Source organism: Scyliorhinus canicula, chromosome 20, assembly GCF_902713615.1.
Source record: "Scyliorhinus canicula chromosome 20, sScyCan1.1, whole genome shotgun sequence".
Taxonomy (NCBI): Eukaryota; Metazoa; Chordata; class Chondrichthyes; order Carcharhiniformes; family Scyliorhinidae; genus Scyliorhinus; species Scyliorhinus canicula.
The window spans coordinates 74,195,225-74,215,007 of NC_052165.1; the positions used below are offsets into that span (position 1 = coordinate 74,195,225).

The 19,783-nt window shown below is 44.8% G+C and overlaps 1 protein-coding gene across 3 annotated transcripts in view; it reads right to left on the minus strand.

Annotated features, from left to right (window-relative positions):
- Positions 1–561: 561 nt before the first annotated feature.
- Positions 562–19,783, minus strand: part of ipo8 (importin 8) — a 115,760-nt gene continuing 96,538 nt past the window's right edge. For all 3 annotated transcript variants that reach the window (XM_038781106.1, XM_038781107.1, XM_038781109.1), the window contains 6 exons: positions 18,306–18,401; positions 13,506–13,726; positions 12,208–12,413; positions 10,235–10,453; positions 8,972–9,088; positions 562–1,582 (listed from right to left, as the gene is read on the minus strand). In XM_038781106.1, the coding sequence (XP_038637034.1) occupies positions 1,485–1,582; positions 8,972–9,088; positions 10,235–10,453; positions 12,208–12,413; positions 13,506–13,726; positions 18,306–18,401 (957 nt within the window). In that variant the 3' untranslated portion in view covers positions 562–1,484. The remainder of the gene's footprint in view (positions 1,583–8,971; positions 9,089–10,234; positions 10,454–12,207; positions 12,414–13,505; positions 13,727–18,305; positions 18,402–19,783) is intronic.

The window sequence follows — 19,783 nt, forward strand, 5'->3', positions numbered from 1 at the left end:
TTGAAAGCAGTTCAGGGAAGGTTTACTAGGCCAACAGCTGGACCGAGCGGAATATCTTATGAGGAATGGTTGGACAGATCCCGCTGGAGTTTAGAAGAAGAGGTGATGTGATTGAAACATACAAGATCGTGAGGGGTTTTGATAGGATGGATGTGAAGAGGATGTTTCCTTTTGTGTAGAAGCTAGAACGAGAGGTCACTGTTTAAAAATAAGGGATTGCTCATTTAAAACGGTGATGAGACAAAATGTTTTCACTCAGAGGGTCGGGACTTGTGAGTCTTTGGAACTCTCTTCCTGAAAAGGCAGTGAAAGCAGAGTTTTGAATATGTTCAAGGCAGAGGTGGATAGATTCTTAGTATTCGAAGGGGTGATAGTTATTGGTGGTAAGCGGGACTCAGAGTTGAGGTTACTATCAGATCAACCATGAGCTTAGGCGAGCTCGAGGAGCCAAATGCCCTAATGCTTCTTGTTCAGTTAGGTTTCTCAATTTACCCTAAAATAGTCAAAGCTTGCAATCCTGTTGTTAAGATTTCAGCAAAATACAATTCATTCGGACAAAAATGTGCTCAACCAAAGGCTTTATTGAGGCACCCAATAGCTGAGAATGAAAACTCACAAGCTCTCTCAAAGAACCAATGTAAAAGTACAGTAATTGGCTGTGACAATTCTTGCTTTACCCAGATGGGCATTTGATACCTTATAGAACATAAACAAGAAAATAATTAAAATCTCAAAGTCTAAAACTCTCTCGCCATTCAACAGCTAAACATCCTGCCAGAATATTGATATTTTTCAACTGTGCACAGTTATTAAAATTTGTCCCCCTTTCAGAAAAAAGGAATCGCAATTGTCCGCCAAGACAGACTTCTGAATTTTCACGTAATTTTAAACAGATTTGCAATTTATTTATTCATTCCTAGGCTACCACTGCTATCACAAATCACGGAAACCGACAGCTTTTCACCAAGGATAATATTTAAAATGTTAAAACAGTTACCACACGGAAATTTAAAAATAGCACAGCTGCAATAAGCAGATTTTTTGTTTTAAATCTCTGGTAAATATTAAAAAAACATGGTTAAAGCACTTCTCTTTAAATCATGCCATTTCTTTCCAAACTAAAATCTGAGGCAATCCAACATGCGACAGAAGGCACTATATGTATCTCTATTAACCCGTCAAATGCCTGTATATTAGGAACCTGAGAGGTGGTGGTTAACCAAACCTTTTCCCGTAGTGCCTGCAGAGTGGGCGAGGGGAAGGGGGAGGAGGGTGGTAGAGGAGAGATGATTTTCACTCTGTTCGCTTGAGGGGAGAAAAAAAAAGAAATAGCGACAAGACCCTCGAATGACAATGGAGTTACGATCCAGCACTGGAAGGGTTCAACACCAGTTCCGAAGGTCTACCGACAGCTTCAGTAATGCTGATGGGTGGAAGATTTTTTTCACGATGCCCTGAAGTTTAATAAAAATGCCATCTGCAGATCAGTTGCCCCCTGGAGTTGCTCCAAAATTAAACGCCGTGGGAACTGGTGCAGTCATGTCAAAGTTATAGCCACCCTGTCCTTCGATTTTCTTGGATTCTAAGGAAATAAAAGAAAATAAAAAATGAAACAGAATTGAATTGTGAAACGGGAAAGAATTGGATAATAAAAATTACAGCAAAGTGAGAACGCAGTTCATCTCCCAAAAATCCAGTCTGGAAAATCTAATTTCAATGCCAGCTTAAGTCTTATTCCTAGATTTAAGGGAGCACTAGACATGTCTCGTATTTCACTGTATCATAGAATTCCTACAGTGCAGAAGGAGGCCATTTGGCCCATCGAGTCTGCACCTACCCTCCGAAAGAGCACGCTGCCTAGACCCAATTGCCGTTCTATCCTCGTAACTCCACCTAACCGTTGGACACTAAGGGGCAGTTTATCGTGGCAAATCCACCTAACATGCACATTTTTGGATTGTGGGAGGAAACCGGAGCACCCAGAAGAAACCCACGCAGATACGGGGAGAACAGGGCAGCACGGTAGCATTGTGGATAGCGCAATTGCTTCACAGCTCCAGGGTCCCAGGTTCGATTCGGGCTTGGGTCACTGTCTGTGCGGAGTCTGCACATCCTCCCCGTGTGTGCGTGGGTTTCCTCCGGGTGCTCCAGTTTCCTCCCACAGTCCAAAGATGTGCAGGTTAGGTGGATTGGCCATGTTAAATTGCCCTGAGTGTCCAAGGTTGCCCTTGGTGTTGGGTGGGGTTGCTGGGTTATGGGGATAGGGTGGGGGTGTTGACCTTGGGTGGGGTGCTCTTTCCAGGGGCCGGTGCGGACTCGATGGGCCGGGTGGCCTCCTTCTGCACTGTAAATTCTATGTAAAAACTTACAAACTCCACACAGTCACCCAGGTCCCTTGCGCTCTGAGGCAGCAGTGCTAGCCACTGTGCCACCGTGCCGTGCTTTTCATGGAATTCTGAAACATGTCCGAGATCATTTTTGTAACAACTCCCGCTGTTGTCGTAATGTCAAATAAATTTGACTCCATTCATGAATGTCAATACAGCAATTTTCCCCTAGTAATCATGCAGTTTGATGCAAACAATAAGTAATCAAAACTACCACCATGATTCATGTTTTTTAAGATTTGGGGAATTAAAAGCATTTGTGCCTGATGCCACATTGCAAATATAACGTGCCAGGGATAGGGAGGAGGTCATTCCACCTCTGCAAGTCTGCCTTAATAACACTAAGCAGACTGGTGTAATTTAATTTATGAAGCGAGGCCCAGTTGTGGGCCACCCAGATCCAAAGATAGCAAGCTTTTGTCTTGGCAAGGTGGAATGGTAACATCCCCAATTTGGCTCTCCTCCCGGGGGAAGAACATTCACTTTTGCCCAGGTTCAACCCAGAGAGGGAGCCAAAAGTGCTAAGCAACTTCATTATGTCGTCCGCTGGGTCCGTAACATAGAGAAGTAGGTCATCCGCGTAAAGGCACACCCGATGTTCCACCCCTCCCCGATTAATCCCCTTCCACTTAACAGAGGACCTCAGCGCTATAGCAAGTAGCTCCATTGCCAGACCGAACGAGAGTGGGGGCAGTGGACAGCCCTGCCTCATGCCCCTATTCAAAGGAAAATATTCAGACTTCAGGAGAATCGTACGAACACGGGGAGGGGGGGCTTATATATCATACTATTCCATTTAACATTTAACAGGCGACCTATATTGGCCGCCAATTGTCAGCCCTTCACAAAGCCCATCTGATCTTCTTAGATTATATTTGGGACATAAGGTTCTAGCCGAACTGTCAGCAACTTGACAAGTAACTTGACGTCTGCGATTAAAAAGCAAAATAGGATGGTAGGAACCACACTTGTTGGGTCTTTGTCCCTCTTACGAAGCAGAGAGGCAGAAGCCTAAGTGAGAGTAGCGGGCAGTAATCCCTTGGGGAGGGAATTATTGAACATGTCCAGAATTAAAGGCACAACTCCGAGAATGTCTTATAAAATTTAATCCCAAAGCCATCAGGACCAGGAGCTTTGCCAAATTGCATCAATCCAATACATTTTAAAATTTGTAACAGGTGTCATGGGGATTCCAACTCACCGCTCCTCACCACCTCAACAGTTGGAATGGATAGGCCGTCCAAAAAGTCAAGATATGATCAACCCATTCGCGGGAGGAGATCTATAATGATCGCGGTAAAAAGAGTAAAAAACTGACGAGGATGGGTGGAACGAGGTCACTGCTCCAATTGCGTCTCCCGGAAGGCCGCCTGCTGTTTAAGCTAGTGAATCAAAAGATGACCGGCTTTCTCCCCGTATTCATAAAACGTGCCCCTTGTGCGTTGACAATAGTTTGAACTGTGTTTGTAATTTTTTTCCAACGTGCCAGCAACTCCAGGGCAGGATCGAGCGAGTACTGGTGGTCAAAGTCAAGAATGGAGTCTAAAGACTGGATAAAGAAAAATGTACAGACACCGCCAGCAATCTACCACCAATCCTTAACACCATCATCCTTGAATACAACCACACCCAAATACAAATAGAAGTGAGGCAAACAAAACTACTAAAGCCTACGTCTAACAAACCCAAACAAGAACTGTAAGCTCATTATCTAAAAAAGCTACGATAATGAGTGCAGCGAACCCTTCAAAACTCTCCCGTTAACCAATTCCTTAATTAGCAGGGAGACCCGACTGGAAAAAAGAAAAATAGATATAAACAACAAAATGCCAAAACCCCATGCACCTTGTGCATTGAAAGGAATCTGTACATCACAACAAACAGAACTCCACATACTTTAAAACTCCAAATCGAAACAAGAATTAAAACTCAGCCCCCAACAAGAAAAAACAAGAAACCCCAACAATGTAACAACTCAATATGCCCATCAACAGAACCAAAATCCCAATTACAACATGCCCAACTTGCGTTTTTAAAGAAAGAGCTCTCCCAGCGTGTCGAAAAAATAGTCTTTTTCCTCAAAAGTTACTCTGAACTGAGCTGGGCAGACCAAACCAAACTGGACTTCACTCTTATACAGGACGGCCTTGACTTTGTTAAACATGGACCTCTTCCTTGCTACTCCGCACTCATGTCCTGATAGAACCTGATGGAGAGGCCTTCCCACTTAAACTCCTGGTTTTCCTTTGCCCATCACAAAATCCTCTCCTTTCCCTTGAAGCTGTGGAACCTCACTATCACAGCACATGGTGATCTTCAGGGTGTGGCCTCAACTGAAAAGTACAATGGGCTCAGTCCAATTCAGGAGGGCTGTGAATCCACCCTCACCACCACCTTACTGAACATGCCCGAGAAGTACTCTGTGGGTTTTGGACCATCCATCTCTACCAGAAACCCCATAATCCAAATAATTTTGAGGTAATTCGTCTTGGTTCTCAATGAGCTATTTGTTTCGATCACTGAAATCAATTCCAATTCCAGCGAGGCAATCCGATCGCTGAGGCCCAATAAGGCTACCTCCATATCTTTGATCGCGGCTCCCTGAGCTTCAACGGTTTATTGGTTTTCCCCAGAGCTGCTCGAATGGGAGGCAAGGCTTCTCTAATTTATTTCTTGGGGTCTTTCAACACAATTCGACGGTGCTTTTCAAATTCTTTCGCCAAGGTATTAGAAAGCACCTCGGCCGTTAGTGGAGTGGATGGAGAACAAGAAATTGCCTCAGACTCTGTCGACGGGTTTCTGCTCGAGGCCTTCTTTCTCCCCCGATTTATTTGGGCATTTCAGTCATACATGACCTTTATTAGAATAACTGTGTGTGTTTCACGGAGTAAACAATCTATGGCATTAAGAAAAAGGGCAGAAAGTCCAGTACACCAGCGGAATCCACCTTGTGCCCGTCTTCCCCTTACATTACACCACCGGAAGCACAATATCCACAATTCGGAATTTCGGGTTTTGGACTATTCCGAACAGTCTTTTATTCAGAAAACCCTCATCCAAAGAGCATTAACAAGAAAACTAGTGCAGCATTACTGAAATTCAGCTATACAGTGAATAGGTATCTTGTTCATTTCCCCTGGACACCATTTCTGCTTTGTTGTACCCTATGGCAATGAAAAGCTTGTTCAACTTTTCAAACATAGCACCTTGCATATCACACATTTACAGTAATCGCCCACGGTACCTTTGCAATCAGTCATAGATAGAGATAGATAGAGAAATACAGCACAGAACAGGCCCTTCGGCCCACGATGTTGCGCCGAACTTTTGTCCTAGGTTAATCATAGAATTTTGGACAATTTGTCATGGCCAATCCACCCAACCTGCACATCTTTGGACTGTGGGAGGAAACCGGAGTACCCGGAGGAAACCCACGCAGTCACGGGGAGGATGTGCAGACTCCACACAGACAGTGACCCAAGTCGAAATCGAACTTGGGACCCTGGAGCTGTGAAGCAATTGTGCTATCCACAATGCTACCGTGCTGCCCTTAAGAAGTTAACCTACACTCCCTTATTCTACCCTAATCCAAGTACCTATCCAATAGCCGCTTGAAGGTCCATAAATTTTCCGACCTCAACTACTACCACAGGCAGTGCATTCCATGCCCCCACTACTCTCTGGGTAAAGAACCTACCTCTGACATCCCCTCTATATCTTCCACCATTTATCTTAAATTTATGTCCCCTTGTAATGGTGTGTTCCACCCGGGGAAAAAGTCTCTGACTGTCTACTCTATCTATTCCCCTGATCATCTTATAAACCTCTATCAAGTCGCCCCTCATCCTTCTCCGTTCTAATGAGAAAAAGGCCTAACACCCTCAATCTTTCCTCGTATGACCTACTCTCCATTCCAGGCAACATCCTGGTAAATCTCCTTTGCACCTTTTCCAAAGCTTCCACATCCTTCCTAAAATGAGGTGACCAGAACTGCACACAGTACTCCAAATGTGGCCTGACCAAGGTTTTGTACAGCTGCATCATCACCTCACGGCTCTTAAATTCAATCCCTCTGCTAATGAACGCTAGCACACCATAGGCCTTCTTCACAGCTCTATCCACTTGAGTGGCAACTTTCAAAGAACAATGAACATAGACCCCAAGATCTCTCTGCTCCTCCACATTGCCAAGAACCCTACCATTAACCCTGTATTCCGCATTCAGATTTGTCCTTCCAAAATGGACAACCTCACACTTGTCAGGGTTAAACTCCATCTGCCACTTCTCAGCCCAGCTCTGCATTCTGTCTATGTCTCTTTGAAGCCGACAACAGCCCTCCTCACTATCCACAACTCCACCAATCTTCGTATCATCTGCAAATTTACTGACCCACCCTTCAACTCCCTCATCCAAGTCGTTAATGAAAATCACAAACAGCAGAGGACCCAGAACTGATCCCTGCGGTACGCCACTGATAACTGGGCTCCAGGCTGAATATTTGCCATCCACCACAACTCTCTGTCTTCTATCGGTTAGCCAGTTTGTTATCCAACTGGCCAAATTTCCCACTATCCCATGCCTCCTTACTTTCTGCATAAGCCTACCATGGGGAACCTTATCAAATGCCTTACTAAAATCCATGTACACTACATCCACTGCTTTACCTTCATCCACATGCTTGGTCACCTCCTCAAAGAATTCAATAAGACTTGTAAGGCAAGACCTACCCCTCACAAATCCGTGCTGACTATCCCTAATCAAGCAATGCCTTTCCAGATGCTCAGAAATCCTATCCCTCAGTACCCTTTCCATTACTTTGCCTACCACCGAAGTAAGACTAACTGGCCTGTAATTCCCAGGGTTATCCCTATTCCCTTTTTTGAACAGGGGCACGACATTCGCCACTCTCCAATCCTCTGGTACCACCCCTGTTGACAGCGAGGACGAAAAGATCATTGCCAACGGCTCTGCAATTTCATTTCTTGCTTCCCAGAGAATCCTTGGATATATCCCGTCAGGCCCGGGGGACTTGTCTATCCTCAAGTTTTTCAAAACGCGCAACACATCTTCCTTCCTGACAAGTATCTCCTCAAGCTTATCAGTCTGCTTCACGCTGTCCTCTCCAACAATATGGCCCCTCTCATTTGTAAATACTGAAGAAAATACTTGTTCAAGGCCTCTCCTATCTCTTCAGACTCAATACACAATCTCCCGCTACTGTCCTTAATCGGACCTACTCTCACTCTAGTCATTCTCATATTTCTCACGTATGTGTAAAAGGCCTTGGGGTTTTCCTTGATCCTACCCGCCAAAGATTTTTCATGCCCTCTCTTAGCTCTCCTAATCCCTTTCTTCAGTTCCCTCCTGGCTATCTTGTATCCCTCCAGCGCACTGTCTGAACCTTGTTTCTTCAGCCTTACATAAGTCTCCTTCTTCCTCTTAACAAGACATTCAACCTCTCTTGTCAACCATGGTTCCCTCACTCGACCATCTCTTCCCTGCCTGACAGGGACATACATATCAAAGACACGCAGTACCTGATCCTTGAACAAGTTCCACATTTCACTTGTGTCCTTCCCTGACAGCCTATGTTCCCAACTTCTGCACTTCAATTCTTGTCTGACAGCATTATATTTACCCTTCCCCCAATTATAAACCTTGCCCTGTTGCTCGCACCTATCCCTCTCCATTACTAAAGTGAAAGTCAGAGAATTGTGGTCACTACCTCCAAAATGCTCCCCCACTAACAAATCTATCACCTGCCCTGGTTCATTACCAAGTACTAAATCCAATATGGCCTCCCCTCTGGTCGGACAATCTACATACTGTGTTAGAAAAGCTTCCTGGACACACTGCACAAACACTACCCCATCCAAACTATTTGATCTAAAGAGTTTCCACTCAATGTTTGGGAAGTTGAAGTCGCCCATGACTACTACCCTGTGACTTCTGCACCTTTCCAGAATCTGTTTCCCAATCTGTTCCTCCACATCTCTGCTGCTATTGGGGGGCCTATGGTCATGCAATGTACCTGAATTTAAGTCACACAACTTCCAATTTTGTGGACTATGCATTAACATTTCCTGTGGAACTCATGACCCATAAGTAGTTGAGGTGAATGGTACAGATGCGTTTGATCATGAGCTGGATAAACACACGGGATAAGTGAATAGAAGGATATTTTGATGGTGTGTGAGGAAGGGGAGTTGGAGGAGACTTTTGTTGAGCATTAGCATAGATCAGTTGGGTCAACTAGTCTGTTTCAGTGGTGTAAATTTTTAAGATTTCCCTGGGTGTTTATGAAGAAAGTAGCATTTCAGCTAATTCAGCCTAATTCCAGGTCCCCGCAATGCTGAGAGGCAATGCTTATCCAATTTGACACTGAAATTCAACTTTCATTCTCAGAGGATCAAGTCCACTAGTGCCATCAGCAGGTGATGAGCAGTACTGCAAAAACTTGCTTGTCATTAACTAAAGGTGCACATTTAAAGCTTGCGGTGGGTGGTGAAAGGGAGAGTGGAATATTCTCACCGTCGCCAAGTTACACTTGCAAAAAAATACATAGCCCTGCGCTTGGGACTAACCTGCTGCGTTCTTCCGCTGTTCTGTCAGTGTAAAGATTTCCTGTAACTGTTTTCTCTGGTCCTCACTCAAAGGGGCAGTGAGAGTCTGGTACCACACCGCATCCCTACTTTGTACCCCTGCAACAATTAAAAGAAAACTCCAGATTATAGAACAAACAAACTTCTCTGCAATGCCCATCATATTGACATGGTGCTAATTGTATTAGTACAGATATACCCTGTTTACAAAAAGGTTCAAAAAGAGAAGTCACAATGATTGGACCTATTACAGTTTAAATTTCTCTTTTTTCCTTCACTCACCTCTCAAATTCTGATGGAAGAATTGTATTTTTAAAAAAATTAGAATACGCAATTCTTTTTTTTTCCAATTAAGGGGCAACTTAGCATGGCCAATCCACCTACCCTGCACATAATAATCTTTATTGTCAGAAGTAGGCTTACATTAACACTGTAATTAAGTTACTGCAAAAATCCAATAGACGCCACATTCCGGCACCTGTTCGGGTACACTGAGGGAGAATTCAGAATGCCGAAATCATCTAACAGTACGTCTTTCGGGACTTGTGGGAGGAAACCCACGCAGACACGGGGAGAACTTGCAGACTCCACGCAGACTGCGACCCAAGCCGGAAATCGAACCTGGGTTCCTGGAGCTGTGAAGCAACTGTGCTAACCACTGTGCTACCGTGCTGCCCATCTTTGGCTTGTGGGGATGAGACCCATGCAGAAACGGGGAGAATGAGCAAACTCCACACAGACAGTGACCCGGGGCCCCAGCACCATGAGGCAGCATTGCGAACCACTGCACCACCCTCCAGAAGTGTAATCTGACAGAAAATCTGTATGTCTGTGCATTTCGCAATTTAAGACTTTTGCCTCCTATTTTCACAATGGTTTTACTTAGTAGCAGGATGTCCTGATCAAAAATCCGCAGTTGAGAGATAGGTTTGCTACACTCAAAAGGGTTCCCTTCTCTCTGGCTCCATTTTTGTTTGCAATGAGAATACATCAAAATTGCTAACATGTGCTGATATACAAGCAAATTTCGTTATAAAACAAAAGTCACTTCCATGCGTGAAACACATCAACGGTTGCCCGGAAGACAATCCATGCAATGCTCATGTTTTATGAGCAGCATAAAACCCAGAGTGTTGCGTTGCATGGATTGGAATTATGACCCACTCTCCCATCAAACCACATTTACGTAAATGGTTAAGTTTCAGCATTAACATTTGGGCATGCAAATTGTTCGAGAACACGTACTTAGCAGTGCTGATGTAAAAATCTGGTATTCATCAACACTGTTATCCTCATCCAGAGCCGTAGAGAACCCTTCCAGGGCAGTTTCTTCTAACCCATCTTCATCCCAATCTTCATCATCATCCTCCTCCTCCTCATCTTCCTGCACCTGATGTTGGTCCAGCATCTCCAGGTACTGCTGCCCTGCTTCACGGATGTCATCTTCATCGCTTGGAATCTCTTCTGAAAGTGAAAACTACATCTTAGAAAGGAACTTTACTTCCTTTAAAAACACGAGCAGCTAAAGGAGAAATAAGGGTCAAGAAAAGGGCTCAGTTGTTCTACTGATATACCAGTTTAACCAGGAGAAATTAATCTGCAGAAATCAAGATATCTGAATTTCAATCCCCCATCTGTGCTGAGCTTGGTGTTGGAGGGACATCACAGTACTCCTGAATTTCTATGCCTGGTTGCTTTTATAGAAATCCATGGTGGAAACATGTATAATTATCTTGCAAGGTCATGATTGGGCTTGGCTACGGTCCTCTAAACCCCAGACACCCAAGTTTTAATGCTCTAATGACTCATAAAGGACCAAATGTGAATGATGGCCACTCGAGCAAATTACCGGGAACTCAACTCTGATCAGTAGAATCATAGAAAAGGAATCAACACACGCAGGAGAAAACTCAAAGGAAGGGAAAATAATGATTCCTTTGTAACTAAGCCACAATGACCAGAAAGTGCCAGATTTGATTGTGTGTTGATTTAACTGATACCAACATTCGAAGAGGTGAGGGGAAAATAAAGTGGACAATATTCACTCCATCCACCAGACTTGACAATTTCCAACCACTGGTAATGTTAGAAAAATGGAGAGAGCAAATACCAGCCAATTTCAAGGTAATCTGGAAATTCCTCAACACCAAAAAACAATCAAGAAAAATTGAAGAGGTCATGGTTGCTCAGGACATAATGCTAGGCATACTTATCTAACTCACAATTCACCACCCTGCCAGTATGTCACAATGTCCTCATTCCTCCAGAACTTCAAGGGCTTCAGTCACAGAATCTTATGGCACAGAAGAAAATCACTTCGCTCTGCAAACTTGTGCCAATCCGTGCAAAAGAACTATAGCAGATCACTGTAGCACCCACACATGTGCACACACACACGTGTACCCGCGCCCACACATGCGTGCGCCCATACACATGCACCTGCACGCCCACACACCTGCAGGCCCACACACACCCCCCCAAGCGCGTGCACACACACCCAAGCGCGCACACACTCACACCCAAGTGTGCGCACACTCACACCTTTAATAGATTGTGGTCCTACTTTACGGGTGTGGTACATCACAGAGCTAAACTACTTTAAAATTAAAACAATGTTTATTTATGAAACCAGTTAACATTTTATAAACCCACAGTAAACATCTTAACAACTATCAACACCAATCATCCCCAAAGTAACCCTTAATCTTTCCTTCTAACATCCATAAGACAAAAGACCCTTTTTAAACACAGAGATCAGCTTTAAATTCTCTACTGAGAGCAGTTATCACTTTGAAATCACTCAAATGATCTGGAGGCAGCCTTTGGATTGCAGAGAGATCCTTACACAGCTGCTTGCTTTTTCTGCAGCTATTCAGCTCTCAAAACGAAACTAAACACACCCTGTAGCTTTCAGCCCAAAGCGAAAGTAAAGCTGACAGCCCAGCTCCACCCAGACTGACATCACTGCAGCTATTGATTAACACCCATTTCTTAAAGGTACTCTCACATGACAACAACCCAGCTGGCACGCGCACATAACCCAGCGCGCGCACACTAGCTCGCGCGCACACAGCCACAAGCGCGCACACACCCCCACAAGCGCGCGCACACACACCCCCACAAGCGCACGCACACACACCCCCACAAGTGCGCGCACACACACACACAGAAGGATCTATATTCATTATAAAGTAAATGTATAACACAAAATAAAAGACCATTTTCTTCATTATCCTCATTTTCCTCTTCTCCATTCTCATTCAGGTCATTAGGAGCTCTGCTTGCATACGCTCGCTTTAGGCCAAGGAAGAGAAGCAGCAATGAAGGTAGAATTTGAGTCGCCACGGCATCCACAGCATCTGGTCTGTTTTGCATTTCCATTAACGTGCTCAGACCAATGATACAGACCTTCCGGTCATGAAGCCTGGTAGTAGAAGCAATTAAAGCAGAGGCATTAAACTGCAGTCAGAACAAATTACTAAACCCAGTACAGGCAGATAATCTTGCACTCAATTGAATCATTTTCTTTTAAAACATTTAAAATAAATGAAGCAAGCAATGACAACCTCACTAATTGTCTGAGCATTGTAAAACCTTGTGATCATCTTCCTTGCTGATGTATCACTACTGCTGCAATTACCAAGGTTCACTGTTGTCACACAACATAGACAACACAAATGATAAAATACTGTAAATGAAAAATAAAATAACTTACATGCTGTGTGCCAAAGAACAATTCAGATACTCCTCTCATTACAGTATTACATTTTTCCACATCATCCCATTATAAAGAAACAATCATTAAGTGGAGCAGACCTCTATCTAACAGATAATGAAAACTGGTGGAAAATTGAGGCACTGGATGCGGTCCTGCTTTTTTTGCTCCTTTGCGGTTTCGCAGCACTGCACACTTCACGTTAACCCATTTCAGGAACGGGGCACTCAAAAGAACAGGTCAGCAGCCTTGCCTACTACCAATGGCCTCCTGACCCCAGACCTGCAGAGAAAGGATCGGTTGTTGGCCCAGGTGCTCTATCAGCACAACCCAAACCAGCAACCCAGACTTCCATTTGCTCCCCCAGTAAAGGGCATAATCCTTCCTTAAGCACCGGGGCAAAACTCTTCACATTTTAAAACCTGTATTAAGTCATCCCTTAGCTTTCTCCCCTCACGCTACTCCTGGTATTTTCTAATAGTGACCATTTCTCAACCTCAACAATAATCCTGGTGATTCTATACTGGACATGATGCAGACACGGGTTCAATGTCCTTTTGATGATGTTGTGCTGAAAACAGCAGTCAGTTTGTACCCTCAGCAACCAATGTTTTTGCATAATTACTAGTGTACTCTGTTCAACTATTAATTAACAAAATCCAGAATATTGCTGCCCTTTTTCATGACTTTATGTAGGGTACTCAACCTCGTGTGAGCACCTCGTGTTGCAATTTGCAGCAGGTTCCTGAAATGCAGCGGAGAAACACACTGGCTATTTGCCTGACCAAAGGATTTGCTTACCCAAGAAAACAATCCGTGTCATTCATCCACTGATTAATAAACTGTGATGTGATAGGCTCCGCACTGTGTGAAAAGCAAATGTTTTCCAAGGTATTCATAAGTAGCATGGGGCTGTAGTAAAGGGCCGCAATGGCCACCTGAAGACACATGGTCCGCAGTTCACTTGTTTTAACTCCACGAGTTAGTCGCTCCAGGACTGCTTCAACAAACAATGGAATACACTAATGAGACAGAGAAAACATTCTTTGTTTAGAATTTTCAGGCTGTACGCGAGCTGCCGCTTTTCTATATTAAAAAAAAAAACAAAAAAATTTCATCCCTTCGATTCTGCACTGACTGTTCAATGACTTAAAAATCCTCCTGGTTCACCGATGTCCTTTAAACAAGGAAATCTGCAGATCTTACCTGGTCTGGACTGTATGTGGCTCCAGATCCACAGCAATGTGATTGACTCTCAAATGCCCTCTAAAATGGAGGGCAGTTTGGGATGGGCAATAAATGCTGGCCCAGCCAGCCACACTCACATCCCGTAAAAATTATTTAAAAAAAGAATTGCGCCCTTTATACGTAAGCCTTGACCGAGTTGAACTACCACTCTCCCAGCTCAAGTATGTCCTAAGCCAATATGTGCACACACTTTACAGTATGTAATCACTGAATGGTGATCAGGACTTGGCTATGATGCAGCCATAGCTGAATAGCTTGCCAATGCTCGTTGAATGGGTTACAATATGAACAGCCACAAAGTATATGAGTCACTTTCTTGGTCCACTTCAGGTCATGTGGTGTTGTTAGGATGAGAGTGTTAGGATTTTGATCCAGTGAAGAAATGATGATTAGAGTTTCAAGTCAAGATGAAGCTGGCTTTCAGGGGAACTTGCAGATGGCAGTCTTCGATGCATCAACTGCCCTTGTCCTTCTAGGTGGCCGAGATCATGGGTTTGGAAGGTGCTGTTGAAGGAGCCTTAGTGAGCTGCTGCAGTGCATTTTGTAGAACAGTCATTTTCAAACTCAGAGTCGCGACCTGCGGTTGGGTCACAGGCAGGGGTCAGGAGGGTCGCGTGGGAATTAGTGCCCAACAGTTGCCACTAGCTTTTAAATATGCCAGCTACGACCAGCTTTCAGAATGCCGGTCGTCCTGCATATGCTTTCCCCCTCAGCAGTGCGCAGGCCCAGAGCCCAGCGGGAAAGATCGCCTCCTCCTGACAGCGCGCTGTCCCAGGAGCAGATTTTTAAAAAATTAATCGATGGAGTCTGCCTGCCTGGAGCGGTGGCAGAGAGCAGGTCATTGTTCTGGGCTGAAGAGAGATTCCTCCATTTTGTTAGCAGCAAGCAAGCAACAGGACTGAAGAATTTAAAATGGATCGTTTCATAATAAGGAAGAGAGGGCCAGAGACACAAACAGGCCAGGATCTCACAACTAATCTGCTGGGGAGAGCGCTGCTCAGGAAAATCCACAGCAAGACAAAGCAGGGCCTCTGGTGAACAGCCCATTAAGAAGAAGCCAAAATCAGGAATAAAGGAGTATAAAGATGATTTTAAAGCAGTGTTATTCAAACTTTTTTGCCCGGGACCCATATTTACCAACTGGCCATCCTTCGTGCCACACGCTGGCTGGCCATCGTGATCCTAGCCGCCCGAACTTCAAGACCCGCCATTTTTACTTACCTTTAATGTGACAAGTGAGCGTGCTTGGTCCGCACGATCTCACTGGTTTTGTAATTCAATGTTACGTTTCTGCTATGGACTTCAGCTGATGATTTAGTTCTCACTTCATCCGTTGAAAAAAATCAAGAGGTTTTTCAAATGCCGTTAAACTTTCATTTGCCAGTACTTCTCTGTATATAACCCACATGGGTTTTGCATCATGATTTGCGTTGACACAATCAATAAAGCTATACCATACAAAATCATCTTTATACTGCTTTGTTTATGATTTTAGTTCTGTCATGATCAGATGCATCTCCGACAGGTAGATTGGTGAGGGCATAGTCAAGGAAATTTATCACTGTGCTGCCACCTCTGGTGGGTTTGTCCTGGTGCTGGGACAGGGCATACTCAACAATGGTGATGCTGGTGCCTTGGACATTTCTGTACGGTATAATTCTGAGAGTATGGCGATGTCATGCTGTTACTTGACTAGTGTGTGGGACAGTTCTACTAATTTTGACACAAGCCGTCAGATGTTGGCAAGGAGAAACTAGTAGGCCCATTTCAGAGGGCAATTAAAAATCAACCATGTTGCCGTGGGTCTGCAGTTAAATGCAGGTCAGACCAACTAAGGACGGCAGATTTCTTTCCACAAAATGCACCAATGAACCAGATAGGTTTTTATGACATTCAACAATAGTTTTGTGGTCACTGTTAGACATGCTTTGAATTAGCAATTTATTAATTTAACTTAAATTCCATCATGGTGGGATTTGAACTCGTGTCCCCAGTTTTAGCCTCTGGATTATCAGCCCAGTGACATTACCACCATATCATCACCTCCCTGCAATTTGGTTAATAGGACCAATGTGGCCGGAAAATTTGGTAAAGTAAAGAAATATTCGGACACGCGTGAATAACAAAAAGTGCACAATGATGGAAACCATAAGTACCCAGACACAAGACCTAACATGGTGAACCACAAGAAAGGTCATGAGCAAAAGACAGCAACATAAAGCGAGAAGAGGGAAGGGACGTTGAAATGAGACAACACCAGACATTTCCAGACCTTGAGCAAGAGGGTCACCTGACCTTTGTGGTTCCAAGGTTGTTAGATGGGAAACTGCTTAGGGAACAATGAAACACATGTGACCTGTTTACTAGACTCGTGGAAGAAGAATGAGCTTAGCCACACGAGGGTCTTACATATACGTCATCGAACATTTGAGAAGGGCAAGAAACGGGAGATTGGAGCCTCAGGAGCGACAATCCTGGGAACAACCATCGCAGAAGAAGACCCCGAGTCAGGGACTCAGAGATCAGTGAAGTACCCGCGGAGAAGAGCCTGATCAGTCATTGATCAGATATTTGAATTTTCGGTGATTTCAGTAACTTTAAATAGTATATTGAGTTAAAGAGTTAAGTGACATTCACTGATTAAAGAGTCTATTTATCGAGTTTGAAGTCTGTGTGACAAATAAAGAGTCTTTAAGGGAATACGATAAGTCGAGTGTAGTTTGTGTATCGTGTCACTTGTGAACTCTCGTGGAGCAGAGGGGTAACACAAACTATGCTTGGTCATTTTAACTTTTAATACCAACAGTGAGAAAATACAAGTTTTCCTGTCAAATCGTACGCTCTTCCGGATACCAATCTTCTTGACTGGCTGAAAGGGTGGTGGGAGCAGATCTAAATTAATTTCACCAAGAACTGGATAAGTACTCAAAATGGTGTACGTGGCTATGGAAGAAGTACTCAGAAGTGGGATTAACTGGTTAGCTCTTTCAAAGAGCAGGTCCAGGCATCATTGGCTGAACATTCTCACCATGTCACGGATGGAGTAGTGCAGTGAGGCTCACCTGATGTGCGTAAGAAGTTTATAAAAAATAAACCTCAGGAATTAAATGAATACTTACCATTATTTAATTGCATAAGAATTTAAAATGGATCGTTTTATAATAAGGAAGAGAGGGCCAGAGACACAAACAGGCCAGGATCTCACAACTAATCTGCTGGGGAGAGCGCTGCTCAGGAAAATCCACAGCAAGACAAAGCAGGGCCTTCAATAACTAACAAATAACAATCTTCATTGTCAAAAGTAAGCTTACACTAACACTGCAATGAAGTTACTGTGAAAAGCCCCTAGTCTCCACATTCCGGCGCCTGTTCGGGTTGCAGTGGTGAGACTTGTGCATTGGTGAAAACCATTTTCGAACTGATGGGCTCTCAAAGGTTTCAGACCAATGCAGCACAATTTATGTCACAGGGTCAAGCTTGCAAGATTTTGGCTTACAAATGGAGGAGGAAGAGTGAGGATCTTAACCCCAAAAAAGGGATAACCAGACCACAACTCTAAACTTTCTTCCGAATAGTCTATTTACAGGAATTTTACAGAAAACATTGAGAACTGTATAATAGCGCAAGATATGTGGAGCACAGAATGCCACACCGAAAGCCACAATTAGCTTGCTAACCCGCAAATGTAAATCTAGCCTCGAGTCTGTCAGAGTTAACAAGCACCCGGTACTTTCAGACAGCACGAGATCCCAGTCACAAGAGAAACATGCCCGCTTACAAGAGGAAACAGGTTAAGCTTTATTCAAGCCAGCAGGCAGGACCTATTGTACTAACATTAATCTAAGTACATAATGCATGAGTCAGGACATGAGAGTACATTACGACAGCTGGATCCAACACTGTACAAAACTGAGGTCCCGAGATACTCCTTTGCAATACTGAATGCTGTGAGTGCGTGGTGAAGAGGATTAGCTTGGGTATGAGGATACAAATGAACTGCTAAAATTACAATAACTAAAACAAAAACTAAAATGGTTCGTTGGTCACTCAGTTGGTGGGAGCTGGGGATTCTACATATTAACCACAAAATTCTGCTGAGCAAACTAATCCAACACTTCCGAGTTAGCTGCCCATTCAGCATGCTGCACAGAGAATATGCTGACCTCGTGCTGAGCAAACCCACGGATTAATTAACCATCTCCATAATTTATGGGAGGATCGATTACAGCCAGAAACAGTTGATCGAGCCTATGCAGTACAATGGCTGGCCTCCTATGACCTCCTGCCTTTGCTGTGGAAATTGAAGCTAGAGATTTTATCCCGAGGTACATGCATGTGGAGTCCATCCATTACCTGGTCAATGCCCTTCCCTTGACATTGAAGAATGATCACCTCAAGCAGTTTTGCAGCATGGCACTCTGCATCTTCCCCTGCATCCCCTGTCAGGACCTGAGAATACATCACACGGTTACTGGTTTGCTAAATGCAAGGCCAGAGATTCATTTGGTAACAGCGACTTAAAAAAATAAACACACTCGCTTGATTTCAAACCCATTAAAAAATATAGATCTGGTGACTGCATAGTCAGTGCCGAAACAAAGTGAAGACTCAGGCACCTTCTATAAAATAAATAACACCTTTAGCACTTACTGAAAACTGCAACACTCTTTATTAAGATCATTCATAGAATCATTGAAGAACAGCACAGGTCATTTGACCCACACAGTTTTTTTTCGAACTCCGCAGGAGCAATTTGCCAAGTCCCACTCTCCTGCCTTTTCCCTCCAATTTTTTCTTCTTCAAGTAATTACACCATTCCTTTTGAAGGCCTTGACTGAGTTTAAGTCCACCACACAATCAGGCAGTGCATTCCTCGCCCACACCTCATCATACTCCTCTAACCCCCCCCGACCCCCCCCCCCCCCCCCCCCCCCCCCCCCGGCCAGTCCCCATCATACTGATCTAACCTCCCCCACATCCCATCATACTCCTCCAACCCCCACTGACAACCTCCCCCCCGCATCCCACCATACTCCTCAAACCCCATTGACCTCCGCCCACACCCCACCATACTCCTCTAACCCCCACTGACACCCCCCCACATCCCATCAAACACCTCTAACCCCCACTGACACCCCCCCCACATCCCACCATACTCCTCGAACCCCATTGACCCCCGCCCTCATCCCACCATACTCCTCTAACCCCATTGACCCCCGCCCACACCCCACCATACTCCTCTAACCCCCACTGACACCCCCCCACATTCCACCATACTCCTCGAACCCCATTAACCCCCGCCCACACCCCACCATACTCCTCTAACCCCCACTGACCACCCCCCCACATCCCATCATACTCCTCTAACCCCCACTGACACCCCCCCACATCCCACCATACTCCTCGAACCCCATTGACCCCCGCCCACATCACTCCTCGAACCCCATTGACCCCCGCCCTCATCCCACCATACTCCTCTAACCCCATTGACCCCCGCCCACACCCCACCATACTCCTCTAACCCCCACTGACACCCCCCCACATTCCACCATACTCCTCGAACCCCATTAACCCCCGCCCACACCCCACCATACTCCTCTAACCCCCACTGACCACCCCCCCACATCCCATCATACTCCTCTAACCCCCACTGACACCCCCCCACATCCCACCATACTCCTCGAACCCCATTGACCCCCGCCCACATCACTCCTCGAACCCCATTGACCCCCGCCCTCATCCCACCATACTCCTCTAACCCCATTGACCCCCGCCCACACCCCACCATACTCCTCTAACCCCCACTGACAACCCCCACATCCCACCATACT